This window comes from Hydractinia symbiolongicarpus, chromosome 9 (genome assembly GCF_029227915.1).
Source record: "Hydractinia symbiolongicarpus strain clone_291-10 chromosome 9, HSymV2.1, whole genome shotgun sequence".
NCBI lineage: Eukaryota > Metazoa > Cnidaria > Hydrozoa > Anthoathecata > Hydractiniidae > Hydractinia > Hydractinia symbiolongicarpus.
The window spans coordinates 26707153-26722708 of NC_079883.1; the positions used below are offsets into that span (position 1 = coordinate 26707153).

At 35.1% G+C, this 15556-nt stretch overlaps 1 protein-coding gene across 1 annotated transcript; it reads right to left on the reverse strand.

Annotated features, from left to right (window-relative positions):
- Positions 1–5566: 5566 nt before the first annotated feature.
- LOC130657287 (protein mono-ADP-ribosyltransferase PARP12-like) lies at positions 5567–12014 on the reverse strand. Its single transcript, XM_057460269.1, has 5 exons — positions 8914–12014; positions 7868–8098; positions 7636–7780; positions 7330–7548; positions 5567–7251 (listed from the first exon to the last, which is right to left on the reverse strand). Exons 1-5 carry the CDS (start codon positions 11210–11212, stop codon positions 6882–6884), a joined length of 3264 nt encoding a protein of 1087 aa, XP_057316252.1. The 5' UTR covers positions 11213–12014; the 3' UTR covers positions 5567–6881.
- Between the last annotated feature and the right edge of the window lie 3542 nt (positions 12015–15556).

Consider the following 15556-nt stretch of genomic DNA (forward strand, 5'->3'; position numbering starts at 1 on the left):
CAAGATTACAACATGTTTTCAACAAAAGCCATTTTTAAAATTGATGTAAATCAGTGAATATCCTTTGAACCGTAAAAAAATAAAAAGATAGAATTGTATTTAATAATAGTATTAAGATTTTTAATATTAATTGAAACTAGTCGATAAGGCCATGGAGAAATCCACTTAGGCAAGAGGACGATGTAAAAATTGGTTATTTTAGACCTTTTGCTGATGTCAGCAGTGCATATGCGATAACAAATTGACGAAATTCAGTTTATCCGTTGTCTGTGGTAGTGGTAGGCTCTATAGCAAGCGAATAGCATCCCAGAACGATCTTTTATCTAATGTAAAACCATATTTTTCTAACGGGAGAACTGTTGTATGTACCGCTTTCTGTTGAACAATCAAGTGTACGCATTTGCGATACGTTTACGGACATGGCTTTTACGGCTCTTAACTGTACTTCATTTCGTTTTTTTTATCGGCTTGAATCTGACTCTTGACTTTTCGCGTTTCATCTTCTTTGTTACGCTTGACTTCTTGTTATTCAAACACATCGTTGGAAGCCGCTTTTGTAACTTTTCTGCCACCATACTTCGGAGGTAGAGACAACAACAATCGTTCGGGATCGTTGCAAATGTGTCCCTCCATCAGTACTGGAAGGAAAATTGTCCTAATGCAATCTTCTAGCGGCTGAAGTAAGGATTCAATTTCAGGAACAGTTCTCATGATGTAGGTATATCTTCCACGTAGGCTATGTGTGAACGCACATAACGCTGATTGTGGGTCCACTCTTGCAATCCGTGAAAGAACTTTAATTTCCGCAACCCATTCTTTAACTTTTTGCTTGACAAAATTGTTTTTAAATGTCTGCGCACCAATGGTTGCCCCGATTTGTTTACTACCTTCTTTGGTGATTTTTATTCCCATATCTTTGAAGATAATTCCCGCAGATTCTAAGTGCTTCTCCTTTACAATAAGCCACGTCTTGTTCTTATTAACATAATAACCAATCGATGGACCATGTAGAACTAGCAGATCCCTCCAGTTAGATCGTTAGCGTAGGCCACCTGCTTTGTCGTATTTGAAGAATCTGAAGAATGTGATGTGTAGAGAAAGGAGCTGTTTATCATTGACAACAATGGTGTGATTCCAAGAGCGTCTACAGCCATGGCAATTGGGTCGCCCTGTGTTTTCCCTTCTTCAGATAAGATTTCTGCTCCACCAAGCACAAAAAATCTAGCAGGTCTGCTGTAGCAGTTTGATACGTAGGTATCAATGGTTGGACAAATGATTTTAATGTTATGAATCATCACAGATCTATTGAGTGAGTTAGAAGCATTCTTAGCATCAATCTGTAAGACTTCTTCACAATCGTCACTGTAGAAGATGTCATCCATAGCATGAACAGCAGTTTCATAGCCAGATTTTTGACATGCACGCAACTGCAAATTACCAGCTGCTTCTAAAACATCCTTCTTCAGGACAGCCATAACACATTTCCCCATTATTCGCCTTAAGACTTCACCAATTCCAATAGGTCTCAGTCTTGGACATTTATTTAATGGTATTAACCTACAGGACAATAGAGCTTCTATCGTCGCACATTGATTTACCTTCTCAATTTCGATTATACATAATTGCTTTACCATTTGTGCAACTGCTCTTCTCAGGTCACTGCCAGTATCACCATAGATATTTGAGCCAAGAATTCGCCTCCATTCACCTGCATCAACTCTGGAGGGTCCGCAAGCCCCTTTCGTTGCAGCTGCACATTTCTTGACCAATTCTGTTGTTATTTCATCCAAACGATTTCGTGCACATAATTTACTGGTCCTTTAAGTAATAAAATTCTCATTCTTTGGTCTTGGCCTGGGGTGCTTCTCTGCCAGCAGGTTCATTGTGTCAGCGTTCATCGGTAGAACACCACCTTTTCCTGATTTGCTGAGTAGTTTCAGGGCTGCATTAACTTTTCCATTTCTCATGTAGTTGGAAAACGTTTTAGTAACATATTCGTCATCATTGTATATGTTGCTGCTATGGTTCATCCGTTGTTGTATAAAGTGCCCTTCTTGAAAGAGTTCTGTTAATTCCTCTATCATATTGGTCTAATCTTCTCTTCAAATTGCTTTTGTTTTGCTGGGCACTTGTTCTGGTTTAACTCTTTTGAAGAAACAGTACGGGCATGGACATTCTCTGGAGAAGGAAGTTTTGTTTCGAGTATCTGCCACATTTGCAATCTCTTTATCGTTGTTATTATTCGTTGTGTTGTCCAAAACGTTTAATCTGAATGCAGGATCAGCATGCAACAAAATATTTTTTGCCATTAGACCATAAGAACCATAACAGGTTCGTGGAATAGAAAATAAAACAGTATTGTAAATTTTTTTAAAAAGATACCCTTGTGAAGAAGATTTAACTGTCTGTCGTCGTTGAAAAATGGCGTCTTTGTCGCTTCAACAAATTTGCAAACGGTTGCAAAAACTTCGTTCAAATTTCTTCTTATGTTAAGATGTCCGCCATCTTAAACGGCCAACTTTAATGTGTATTCCTTTACACATTACCCAAATTGGTCCTAGGTGGTCCCTAGTTACCTACGCAATGGAAAATCATTGACGTCACCACCTCGTTTCCAAGTTATTTGGCCTCAAAGTTTTAGGTGCACTGTAATGGCTTCATTAATTTAATATAGGATATTGACGTTAAAGTAGTGTTATTGACGTCGCGCCGTAACGTCAAAAATTGCCCTAGGAACAAGGTTGGGAGACATCCGAATCACTTAGGTTTAAAAGATGCAGCTTACCTAGCTTACCGAGTATAAATGAGCAGACAAAGTTTCTGTGATGATGGTAACGCTGAACACAAACACAAGTACAAAAGGATAAGTGTTTAGGTCCGACGAGTTCTCACTTAGTCTCTCTAACTAACAGTCACAATTTGTCGAGCGACACAAAAAAATCAGAGTATATCAAATCCAGATGATGCACACGTTCAAGGAGTTGCGTCACAACACAATCTGTAAAAAAGGTCTAATCAACGTCGTCATTTGAAGAGGTTCCATCTTTTTTAAAATGGCTGATTGTTCGCGCTGTTAAAAAATCGGTACAACAGCTCGGTGAAGCGAAAAAGAAAATTATCTAACTTGAAAAATTAATTTGGTGTCCTTTTCTATCTTATTCAATCTCGATGCCAGGGCCTGTAGCGTTTTTTGATATGTTAAAACGCTACAGAGCCTGGGATCGAGATTGTATCTTATTCACGTTAGTCCATCGATAAATGTTAACTCCCTTCACCACTTATTCAAAGTTGGTAAATTGTTAATAAAATCCATGGGACTTTTATAATGATTCCAGACCCTTTTTATTTTTATTTTTTATTATCAATCAGAGTCTGGGCAACAGTTTAATGTTTCAAGGTAGTAATAAATGAGGGGGGGGGTCACACGTTTCTCTTACCCATTTTTTAGCATTGCCCTCAAAAGACCTAGCATAAATAGAGTAACATCGCGTCTATCCTATCCTCCTAGATCTTCCCAAATATTATTAAACTACTGAATCCAGGCTCCTTTGAGTCGTTTTTTCCCTAGAAATAATTACTCTCTCAAGTGAGGCGTGGACTCTCCAATTTTTTTTTGATTTGACGATACTAGTGGAGTAAAACTTTCCATTAGAGGATAAATATAATTTGGATCAGAATAGGAGGTGCACTTTTTAAACATTTACCTTCTTTATTCATATTTCACTGTGAGAAAGAAATGGTTAATGACCGATTCAAAATTAAGTTTGTGTACAGACCATTTCATACAAAGTTGTTGTTTTCTTGGCAGATATTCAAACTTTTCGTGTGCAATAAAACATAAGGAAAAATACACAGATCTTCTAGACTATTATTGTTGTGACTGAAATCGAGATTGAAATTTGAATTGTCACGTCATGTCATAAAATCATTGTCAGGCTTCTCAGATTAAAAATACAGAAGTTAATGCATCACCATCGTCGTCCCGGGATTTTTTTGCGTGATGTCAAAGCGGCTAGTACTCACTAAACGCCTTCCCCGAGGCAGGAGGTTGTCAACAATGCTAAGTTGAAACTCTGTGTTTTTTTGTTTTTTTTTCTTTAAAGAAGGGTAATTGTTGGGTACTGGGAAACGGAAAACATTTTTGAAATCATTTTAGCCTAACTGTTATGCACCCTCCTTCCTAGAGTCTCTTTGCCCCTGAACCGTTACTACGAGCGTCGTTGTCAAATTAATCAAAAAGCAAAATGCTCTGGGAACAAGGTTGACTTTTATGGCATACTAAAGTTTCATTAATTTAGTTAATTTAGTTAAATGTATTCACCGTTGTCACAAGGTCCTGGATTCGAGGTTGATTTGCCACATGTTCACAGATTGCTCCCGTCGAAATTAATAAAGTAATAAATTTTAATTGCTTCCGTTGTATGAACGAAATAGACATACCACGTGTCACCAATGAGCAACTAAATGCCAACGAAAAATAGTGCAGTCGATACAAACGCTTGTTAATTTTGCTGAAGCCAGCATTATAATTGACACATAGAACTATGGAACGATAGATCAAGTTATAAAAGAATTCGGATAAATCCTCAAGTTAATTTAAAAGAATAAATGAAAGACTCTCAGAGTCAAAAACTAATGCGTCAAAGCGGTCTTGCTCCTACGACTTGGTTGAGGAAAAAAACCCTGGGAAAAGTTTGGTTAATTAATTGGATTAAAGTTTAACAATTGATAAAAAAAGTTTAACAGATTGCAAAAACGACTTAATCTCTTTCCCACTCGTTCCTCTTTCTTGTGCAAACGGATATGATTGTAGAGATAAGAATTTAAAAGAGATTGGAAATGTTAAAAAGTTTACGCTTTCTTAAGATGTCAACTAAAAAATGTTGAGCAACAGACGACTTTTTTCGAAATAAGTGTGTTGCATGGAAAAGCGAGACTTGCCTCGCTTGTCTTTAGTATATACGTATTGATACACGTGTTGTATAAAAAGAGTGATTCGAAAACGTGAATAAGCAACACGAACATAAACATATGTAGTTCTTATCTCGCGAACCATCCACACATAACAAGTGTTGTAGAACAAAGCGACGCCAGAGAAGTTGCGAAAGAAGTGTTGTAAAGATAGAATTTTCTTCTATCTCCACAACACTTGCACAACAACTGTTGTGGAGATAATTCCTAGCTTTAGGAAACCGCAACTACAGATCTGAAAAGCAGCATAGAATACGAGGGAGGCAAAATCAACATAGATCCATTTCCAGATTCTATCCATGTTGATTTTGAAAAAGCTTTGAAATTAATCAATAAATAAATAAATCACACAGGACCACACACAGCAGATCAACTTATTACTAGTTCAATTTCTTTCTAGTGTGTATTGTGTGCTAACTTGAACAGTAGGTAAGAAAAAACAAAGTTCAAGAATGCGTGTTAAAAGAAACATTGTTTCCATTCGCGCGGCTTAAAAAAGATTTCCGTGAACTCGACCGCATTCTCGGATGTAATTTTAAGATCAACTCGAATCTGATCGTATTACTCGCCATGCAGGAAATAAAAACACAAAACATGTTCTTTTGAACTGACTTCCATCTTCTTTGCCAAAATCTATATACAATAATAATATTAAACGGTTTTCGTTTTATGTGTGTTATCAAAAATAAAATAACGGACAACACGAAAGGGGCTACGACATTTGGGTGTGAAGACAGAAATAAGATATAAAAGGAACTAAGGTGTCACTGGAAACTTTTGCTTTTTGTGGTATGGCAAATCTTTTGGTTAAAGCCAGAAAAAAATCTTAAAAAATATACTGTACAAAAATTAACACTAACAATAAAATACATGTCAACATATTCGTCTGGGGATTCAAAGTATAACATTTAGCATGAACTTAGCAAGTTTGGTTTTTTTTTTAAAAGAAGGCATAAAACCTGTGCGAAAAAATATAGAAAAGGGGCATAATAGGGCGGCACAACAAGACACGAATAATTAAATAAAAACACGTCCAAAGTTCTAATAATATCTGCGTTACAAATACTGTAAAATTTTAAAATTTAAAATTAGTAATTTTCGCTTTTCTCCGTTCTTCAAAAATTTTATTTATAATTTTTTTTTACTAACGTTAAGGGATAATATATAAATATAATTCACTGAATGCTGATGTAAGCATCACTCAGCAGAAATATATATGCGCCGTTGTAAACCTGGCGCTTGTTTAATATTGCCATCTTTGCAAATTGCTCGAAAAGTGGTTGCGTCCATAGCAAACAAGTTTGATAACGTAATAGGGTAAAATTAGCAATAAAAACTCGGAATTTAAAAATCCACAAAAAAGAAAAAAAAGGTCGAAGGAACTCATATGCATTCTGCCTATGAAGCAAAAAAAAACATCCACGCGAAAATAGATGAATTACTCATCTTATGAGATTTCATTTTTAGCATTTTATGGCGTATTAAACACGGCACGCCATTTTTCGTGCAGACGTTTGATTGCTTGCACATTGTCAATTTGACCTCTTAATACTAAAACATACAAGTATACATCTATTTAAGTTAAAACCTACTTTTCTATGTTTACCTACAAAATACAACCAAAAATTTGTCCACATTTGGAATAAACAAAAGGTTATTTCTGTGTATAAATAGATGGATTTTTCACATCATATGCAATTAAATTTAGTTTTTTTTTTCGCACATAAAACCGCTGTTTTGTCTGGTTACGTTCATGCGACGATTTCCTTAAAAATATAATACAATATTCTTTTGTTTGTGTTTTCTAAAAATTAATACTTTTTTACCTAAGTGCTAACCGTCTAAAAACAGGACCGGAAAATTAAATTCTTAAAAGTAATAAGACCTAAGACGAAGACTATGTACAATAATTAGAGATTAAAAATAATTAAAAATTCAGGGTACACCTGGTAACTATGACGACAAGAAACAAGTGAGTCAGGGGTTGTGAAGCCATTCTGTACAGGTTCCGACGCCGGTATGTCGCTGTCTGGTAAGATTATGCGTACACAGAAGACGTAATTTACTGTTTTAGCGATACCGTTCACCTCGGTCGGTTTACGTAAGGCTTGTACAGCTTCAGTTGCGAACAAATTTTCTGTTGGAGTGTGACCAATGCTCTTGCATGTACATATTTGGAATCCCTGTTGACACACGCCTGATAATTCTTCTTTAGCGACTGCTTTAAATACAAATTTTTCAGTGTGCTTGATTTCAGATGTTGTGAAATTTGTTCGCAGGCTGAAAAATCAATAATACAAAAAAATTAAAAATAATAAATTCAAACAACTATACTTCTTCTTACTAGTTATTTTATACCTTATAAACTTTGACCACAAACTAAGATTCTGTACAGACTTTATATTTAATATTTCGTAATCCTTATCTGCCATTGATCGCATGAAATGATTTCGGACAGTGGAAAATGTGTCTGAATTTAGCTCCACTTCAACTAGTTCGTAAGTGTTGGAGGTGTATTCTTGATTCCAATACCATGGTCGCCTGACATCAGAAAATTGAAGCATGCTTTCGTTAACACTAGAGAAAATATTTGAAAAATTTCAAAGGAATGGCCTGAGTAAGCGAGCAAAACAGGAACAACAACAAAATTTCAAAACATCTTACATCGCGACTTTTTCTCTTTGTTCTTTCGTTATGAATCTCGGTCGCCGTCTAATTTTCTTCTGTTTTCTTGACTGACAATTTATTTGAATCATGTTTTTGAAATCCACTAAAACATTGGGCTCTTCAAATATAAATTGTTCATAACCTGAAGGGAAGAAAATGAGAGGTTTAATTTGATTTCTTCAGAAATAACTTTATCTCTATCTCTATCAACACGGTTTTTATTATATACCTTGCAGGAACTGCTGTTCCAAATCGTCTGTACAACATGCGCTATTTGCCTCGATAATATCAGCTTTATTGGTAGGAAAACTTCTCCATATACCGAAACTATCTTGCCAAAACCATAGCCATTGCGTTGCGAACGTAACATCAATATTTTCCGTCACCGACGACTCGGTAGATAAACGACGTATTTTATAAACAGTGACGTCTTGAGAATTTCGACGGCTGGGAACATCATCTGTGTAAAAAAATAATAATTGCTATTCGATATTCGAAATTAAAAGAAATAATTTTAAGAATATTAATTACTCCTATTTTTAACACCCTTCCAACTGCTATCTGCTATGTTATAAGTTAGGGTGGAGTCACAATTGCAATGAATCACGTGGTATGCGAGCGGTGTTAAGGATACATGTACAAAGCAGTACACCTTTGTAACCATGGGAATTAAAACATTTTTGAAATTATCATAGACACGTTATCACATTGGAATCAACACCCTGGGGATGAGTAATAATGTAAGGTTTTATACTTAAAATTATGTAACAAGCAGGGGGTGTATTTTAATTAAAATGGCTGGTTATTAACAAAAATTATTCTGCAACACAGATTAAAAACAACGGAAACGCGAAAAAATGAGAAAGGGCGATGCGTCCGAAAAGAGAAAAATACTGATAAACAGATTCAATGGGACGATAATAACTGGAAATCTGTTTTACAAAGACTATTACCTTGGGCAACAAAAACTTAAGTTCGTTGCCAAGACAACTAACAAAGCTAATAAACAAATTGTATACAAAACAAATAACTTAATCTTACAAAAGAAATTCATCACGAGTTAACCGTGTGTTAGTAAGGGGTGAGTCACGAAAAAGTTAGAAACCTAGTTCCCAGGCTTCCGTTATTAAAATTAAAAAATCCCTTCGCAAGAAGTTGATAAAATTTCTTAGACAAGAGAACTTGTTGACACTTACACGTGAATTCACAGAAAACTATTATTATTTCAGACACAACAACAAGTTAGTACGAACAAGCTGAAACATGAAAGTATACCGTTTGCTTGCAGTAGCCACGCCGATAAATCACATGACCTTGAAGACATCATCTGATTTGCTGAATTCATGTCTGATCTAGCCGTACCAATCATTTCGTTGAAATTAATAATCATACTTTCACCATAAAACTCGATTTCTTGATCATCGATGTCTGGCGAGCAATAAAAAGCTTCTAATTTTAAGTTTTCGTTTTTTTCTACATTTATCCAGCGTTGTTTTGTTATTTTGTTATCAAAATTTTCATTTTTAAAGCCGTTATAAGATTTGTTTGCTGGCGTTGAAGAGATTTGCCACTGAAACGTTTCTCCAGTGTGATTTTTTTTGCATGTTGGGTATCGACACGTGTCGGATAAAAAGTAAACACAAACACGATTTTTCTGACACGTGCAAACCGATTGTCGTGTTATTTTAACGTCTATGTTAACGTCGTCGTCGTTTTCTTGTTTTGAAAAATTAGGTAAAGAACGAGTGCGATAATACGTCAAGTCAAACTCGCCGTCATCTTTTGAGGGATATGATCTTGTAATAACTTTATCAGTTTCCGTCCATTCATTCCCTTCAAGAGCGTGGGAATACCCACCGTTGCTGTTATTGACGCTCGATGTCGAATCTGTCGGAGAAATGATGTCGTTTGACGACGTCCTTAAAAAGGGAACACGATTTGTAAAAAAAGAGTTACTCTGAGATTGTAGTGAGTTCGAGTAAGGTAAATAAGATGGTTGATACGATTTAGACATTCTATTTCTAATGTTGTTTCTATCAACACTGTGTGATTGAAAGTTTTCGTAACTTTTACTTCTTGAGGACAAAATATTTGAGAAAAATTCATTGTCCGTAAGTTGCGTGTTTTGTGTTGTTTGTGGAGGTGATAAGTTATGTAGGCCTAATCCTTCGTGGTTAAACGAGTTTTGAAAGCAATTTAATGACCGATCGTTTAAATTTAATTTATTATGCAAATCATTTCCCATGAAATGCATGCTTGACTCGTTAAGAGATTGTGAAACAACCTTTTCAATATGGCGGCTGTTGCCATTTGATAAACTATTTTCAGAGTGAAAGTTATGCTTCAGGGTGTCCATGGATGGTATTGGCTTCAAAACATTACTTCGTGTCAAAAATCGATCTTCTTTGTTTACACTGTATGATTGGAAATTATTCACGTGACGCGTGCTGTGCAACTGGTGTGAGTCAGCGTTTTGAGAGGAAACTTTAATATCGTTTGGCGATGGACTGTTGACACGCGACGTTAACGTGCCTTCTTTATGCGTGACAGGTGGTCGATATATACTTGCTCGCGGAGTAGGAGGAGTGGGTAAAGACAATTTTCTTGTGTGTAACCCGTCATCCATTAAAGGTAGGCGCATCATAGGAGGAGTAGGCTGTGACAACTTCCTTGATATGCCATCATTCACCAAAGCATGTATATTACCTAATAACGCATTCGGTAACGAGAACGAATGAAGAAGAGTGGGGGGACTTACTTGAGAAGAATTTTTATCAACTTTGTTACTTCCTTGTTGCTGTTGTTGCTGCTGATCTCTGTTTTCACCTTTGATTTTTAGGTATGCTAACACTTGTTGGTCATTTAAATGGTCCATGTGGTAACGGTGTAACAAAATTCTGGAGTGAACATTGTTGATGTCATGCTTACGTATGCATTGTGTTCCAAATTTACAGTTGCCTTCCTCAGCGTAAAAACGACAAACATGGATGAAAGGACAAAATTCTCTTGTGCAGCCAGTAGCCACGTTGTAGTACTTACAGATTTCTAAACTCTTCGGTAATTCGGCATTAGCTGATTCTGGATCTAACAAATGTTGTACGTTACGACACAAAAATTCACGAGCTTGTTCGTCTGAAAGTTCGTCTAGGAAATGTTTCTTTAAAACTTCCCGCGTTTCTTTATTTTGAAAATGATGAGGTTTCTTACAACGAGGACCAAAAGTGCACTTTCCTTTGACAAAATGTCGACATACGTGTAATTTCGAACAATACGTGCTTGAACAACCTTTCTTCCCGTCAAAATAACGACAAAATTCGATTGTGACGATGGGCTTTAAAAGCGTAGTTCCATTCTCCTCCGTAACCAAAAAAAAACATGGATACTGCTGAAGAAACGCTCGCACACCATTCCAGTGGGAACGTTTTTTTAATAAATTGACTATTTTTTCAACGTACGGTATTTTTAAAACATCTTTTACCTTTAAAACGGAAGCGTTTAATACCACGGCTGTGTAAAGTTTTCTAGCGAATTGTATTTTTAAATCGTCCGTTGATTCGTGCCCCGTTACTGCCATTTTTAATTAAACAAATTCCTCACGCATATTATCACCATCATTTTACAAAACTTTACTACTAACAAACATCTTTCAAACACTTTCTTTTCTCTTTTGAATGACAGTTTTTAGTATCAAATAATGTACGTAGTTTTATTGGAATAACAACAAACGCTCTGATTGGCTGTTAACAAAACCACAACATAATAAGAACAATATAAATCCAGTGAGCTTTTTAATCTTTATACAATGATTGTGTCATGCGCTTTGATGGTCCCGATTAGCGATATATGTTTTCGAAAGAAGGAAACAAAGAAAAAAACAGGAGAAAGATAGAAAAGTTGGTTGAGTGAGGTCACAAAGTATAATATTAAAAATTTATCATGTGTCGGCATAAAACACGCGGACGATATACAAAGCTTTGTATAAACTTGTTATATTTTATGTTGTTGCATCTGTTAACAGTGTATATACATCATGATTTTTTTACTTAAAAGTGTTATATTGTTATATAAATTCGAAGGTTTTTACGTCTTCACACGCAACCATAGAGACAGACAAAATTTAAAAAATAACACGAACATATTTTTATTCGTAGCCTCATGTGATATTCCTTCTCACCTTTCAAAGTTCATTCATGTTAGAAATTAAAAATACACTACTAGAATTACAAGCCTCTGCGATGGAGATATTCTTTAGTACCACAACTGGACACAACAAATTATCTTTAATAAATTCTTCTATGTAAATAACAATGCATTTCATTGTTAGCCTAGATTATCTTTGTCGGCACACGTGAGAAAATAAACATGAATCATAATGGCGGCGCGCCGTGTTGATGATATTTGGAAATAGAATGTACATTGTGAATATATATGCAAATAAATAATATCAAATAAGACTGAAAAACTTCTGGCCTCTTAGAAAGGATGACGTTGCTTTCAACAGAGTTTGTTATTTCTTTCAACAGCTAGAAGATCTTATGTTTATTATACGTCGGTGTTTCTGTCAAATAAAGCCTCTATATTTTTTCCGAATTCATTTTCTTTATGACAAAAAGCTCCTCATGTTGACAATCTTTCTATTTGATAAAAACTTATAACAAAAGATAAAAATACAAAGCAACAAAACTTGACATTATTAATCACGTGTTTTCATATGGTGCAAGTGAAGCACAAAAATTTAACAGTCAATAACCATGACTTTTACGCGCGCTTTTCTTAGTCATGGTTGATACAACAATGCTTAAATGTGATTTTTAACAAAACAGTAGGTATTTATAAAACAAATATATTCCAAATATATTTCTTTTTTGCGCGAGTTGCGATGTACGAAATTTCATTGGCTGATAAATGTGTCAAGTGAGCAGAAATGTTAGGCAAATTCGACCGTGGGTATCAATGGTCGAGAAATAAAAAACAGGAAGAACGGAAAGTGAACACACGATGACCTTACGTAGGCAAATTCACACTAATTGGTATGTTGCTTAGCAACACACTGTTAGCAGAAGTAGGATTGTCTAATTAATGTCCTATACACAACACTTGAAGCCCCGTTTGAAATAATAATTTTTTTGTAATATTACGGAGATTTAATAACAGATAATAAATTTAATTAGCCAAATTTCATTCGGTCAATTCTTATTTCAACGAGACCATTGAAAAGAGATTCCTTACGCAATTTGTCTTAACCACTCTTATCTACTTGTTTACAACGAAATAAAAGAAAATTAATCATGGCGCTAGATAAACAAACACAAAAAAACGAAATAAGAAAGATATATCTTTAGTTGATGAATCACCTGCGTGTCGTTGAAATAAGCTTAGAAGAAATCTTTTGTCGTTTTTTAAAAGACTGACTAACAAAAAATATTACTCAAGGTTATTACTCTAGCCTGGTTTTTACATCTTTTCCTGGAGTGGTTTCCATATCACATTGTTTTGTAACGGGTTTTTTTCAGACGGTTAATTAAATTTAATCAGCGTTCCTTAAAGGAAAGAATTAAAGTTTATAAGCCAATCAAATCACGGGAGAGATTTCACGATGCTTTCTATTCTCGTGATTTGTAATCACTTTTTAAGCCGGAGAATTTTGCATAAGACTAAGAGTGAATCAGGTTTTCTAATATTTGTGATCAAAGGAAAAATAGTTCGGCTAGAAAATGTAAAAGCAACTTACAAACAAGTATGACTACGATTGTTGTGAGAGCTTTTACGTCGACACTAGTTCTGGTGCTGTAGATAGCAATGCTAGGGGAATAAATTTTCGCGAGAATTTTCACGAAATGCTATTTGCAAACTATAGTTCTCTCGAATTGTTTCAATAAATAGTACAATTTAATTGTAATCGTTTGTTAAATTTAATTATCGTGAAATTGCTTTAGATTTCCCTTTTGCGAAATCGCGAAAAAATAATTCACGCGAAAGTTTATTCCCTACAGTTGAGAGGAGTAAACTGATTAATTTTAAGGAAAACAACAGTTAATCAAAGCTTTCAAACTTTTCTGCACTTATGTACTTAAAGATAACTTTATGACTGATCCGCCGCTACAACAACGACATCACAGAACGTCCGCCACAAATGTTTCGGGTATCGGCATAATAGCTTGTCAATAAAGAGACAGAACGCACGTAAACAACCAAAAGAAAATTGCAGATTGGTTGGAGCGACGCCATTATTAAATATATCGACACAAGGAAAAAAATGGCGGGTGTAATTTGACACGCATTATTTATCATAACAACAATGACAAAGCTGCTGCTTCCTGAATCATAGAGTCAAAACTTAGTTAATTCAATTTAGAAGTTAAATTGGCTAATTTAACGGTTGACTGCCTTTATGTGGGATTAATTTTAAATACGAATGTAGTGGAGAGCCAAACAATTCACCCTCCTCCAATTAAAAACCATTATATCGTACACGATTTTCAAATATTGGACTTACACAAGCGATAAAGCAATATTAGTTTTTCAATACGATAGTGACACGTGTGATCACATCTGCCGGTAGCTCTCTACATCCTGAAAATTCCACTCACTTATAAAAACCATAGAACATCAAACCAGGGAGAAAACATAAAGAAATAATTAAAACAGATCAAACAAGGGTCTGATTAGCTGGCACAATATACTACATTTCAAAGCAAGTGTAAATTATACTATTTAACTTCCTCTATGTAAAATCTGTCTATTTTAAAGGATTTGCATGTGCAGCATTGGGAAAGTGGAAATAAAAGCGTGTTTTCCAGCGTTTTACACTTTTCGAATGTCACTGCGTAAATGTTACATTAAAGTTAGCTATAGTCAGCAAATATTGAACATAGTTTCTGTTTACAACTTGTCTGTTGTAAGGATTAACAACGCCAACATATCGTGCAAAGTTTCTCCTTCAATACTATTAACAGTCAATTTTTCATAATTTCTGTCCTCTTCCTGTCGGTCCTTTTTGTCGTTTTTATTGATGCTCTAACTATATCGTATAATACCTTACTCACTAATCAAATCATATACCTTAATCGCGACATGTATTTTTTATTATATATAGTACGGATATTTCGGTAAAGGTGAACAACCAAACTATATTTCCTTGCTGAAATATTTTTGGCAATCATTTTATTTTAACAATGATCGTAATAAAAAATGATCTGGTATACTTTCCCTTTTAAATTCCAGTCCGTTAGAAAATATGTGATTTTCCCACGACATTTACAAGTAGAAACTTATTTTATATTAATACGCGCCAAAATAATCAATTACTACAGAGTGAAAGTACAGAGTGGGCGAGTGACAAAAGTCACTCCAAGTAGGAGAGCGACGCTATAAAAAAAATCCTTACCTATAACAAAGAAGTGAAGCCATCGTAAACAACTGATACGCACATTTTTCTTAACTTCCTGTGTGTAAAGTAAGAAATTACTATCTTTGGTTTCTAGCTAATAAATACAATTGTCATTAAAAATTGTAGAAAGATGAGCATTATATAAAACCTATAGTCGTTGCTCGTGGAAAAATCCACGTATTCGCCCGTCCTTTATGTTAACCCGTCGCAACAAAGTGGATAAAAATATATTGCATTTGATATTCGTGTTTCCGTAACATCATTTTCTAACTCAGCGGGTGATCCGCGCAGAGACAGACAAACGGAATACGCCTATTATAATAGAGACTAGTCGTTAGCCCGTGGAAAAATCCACGGGGTCGCTCGTCCTTTAAATCAACCCGTTGCAACAAAGTGGACAGAATTATATCGCATTTGGTATTGATGCGCATTTTAAAAATCAAAACGTTAGAGCAAGTTAAGAACATTCTAGGCTTTACATGACTTCGTAGCTAATATAGTGCGGCCACAAATAAATTCTATGAACTT

Excerpts from the sequence above, each read along its gene's own strand:
- LOC130657287 (XM_057460269.1), bottom strand. The coding sequence starts at position 11,212 with ATGGCAGTAACGGGGCACGAATCAACGGACGATTTAAAAATACAATTC. Across the intron at positions 8,099-8,913 it reads GTGGCTACTGCAAGCAAACG|ATGATGTTCCCAGCCGTCGA; the intron begins GTATACTTTCAT and ends TTTTTTACACAG. Across the intron at positions 7,252-7,329 it reads TTGTGGTCAAAGTTTATAAG|CCTGCGAACAAATTTCACAA; the intron begins GTATAAAATAAC and ends TTGATTTTTCAG.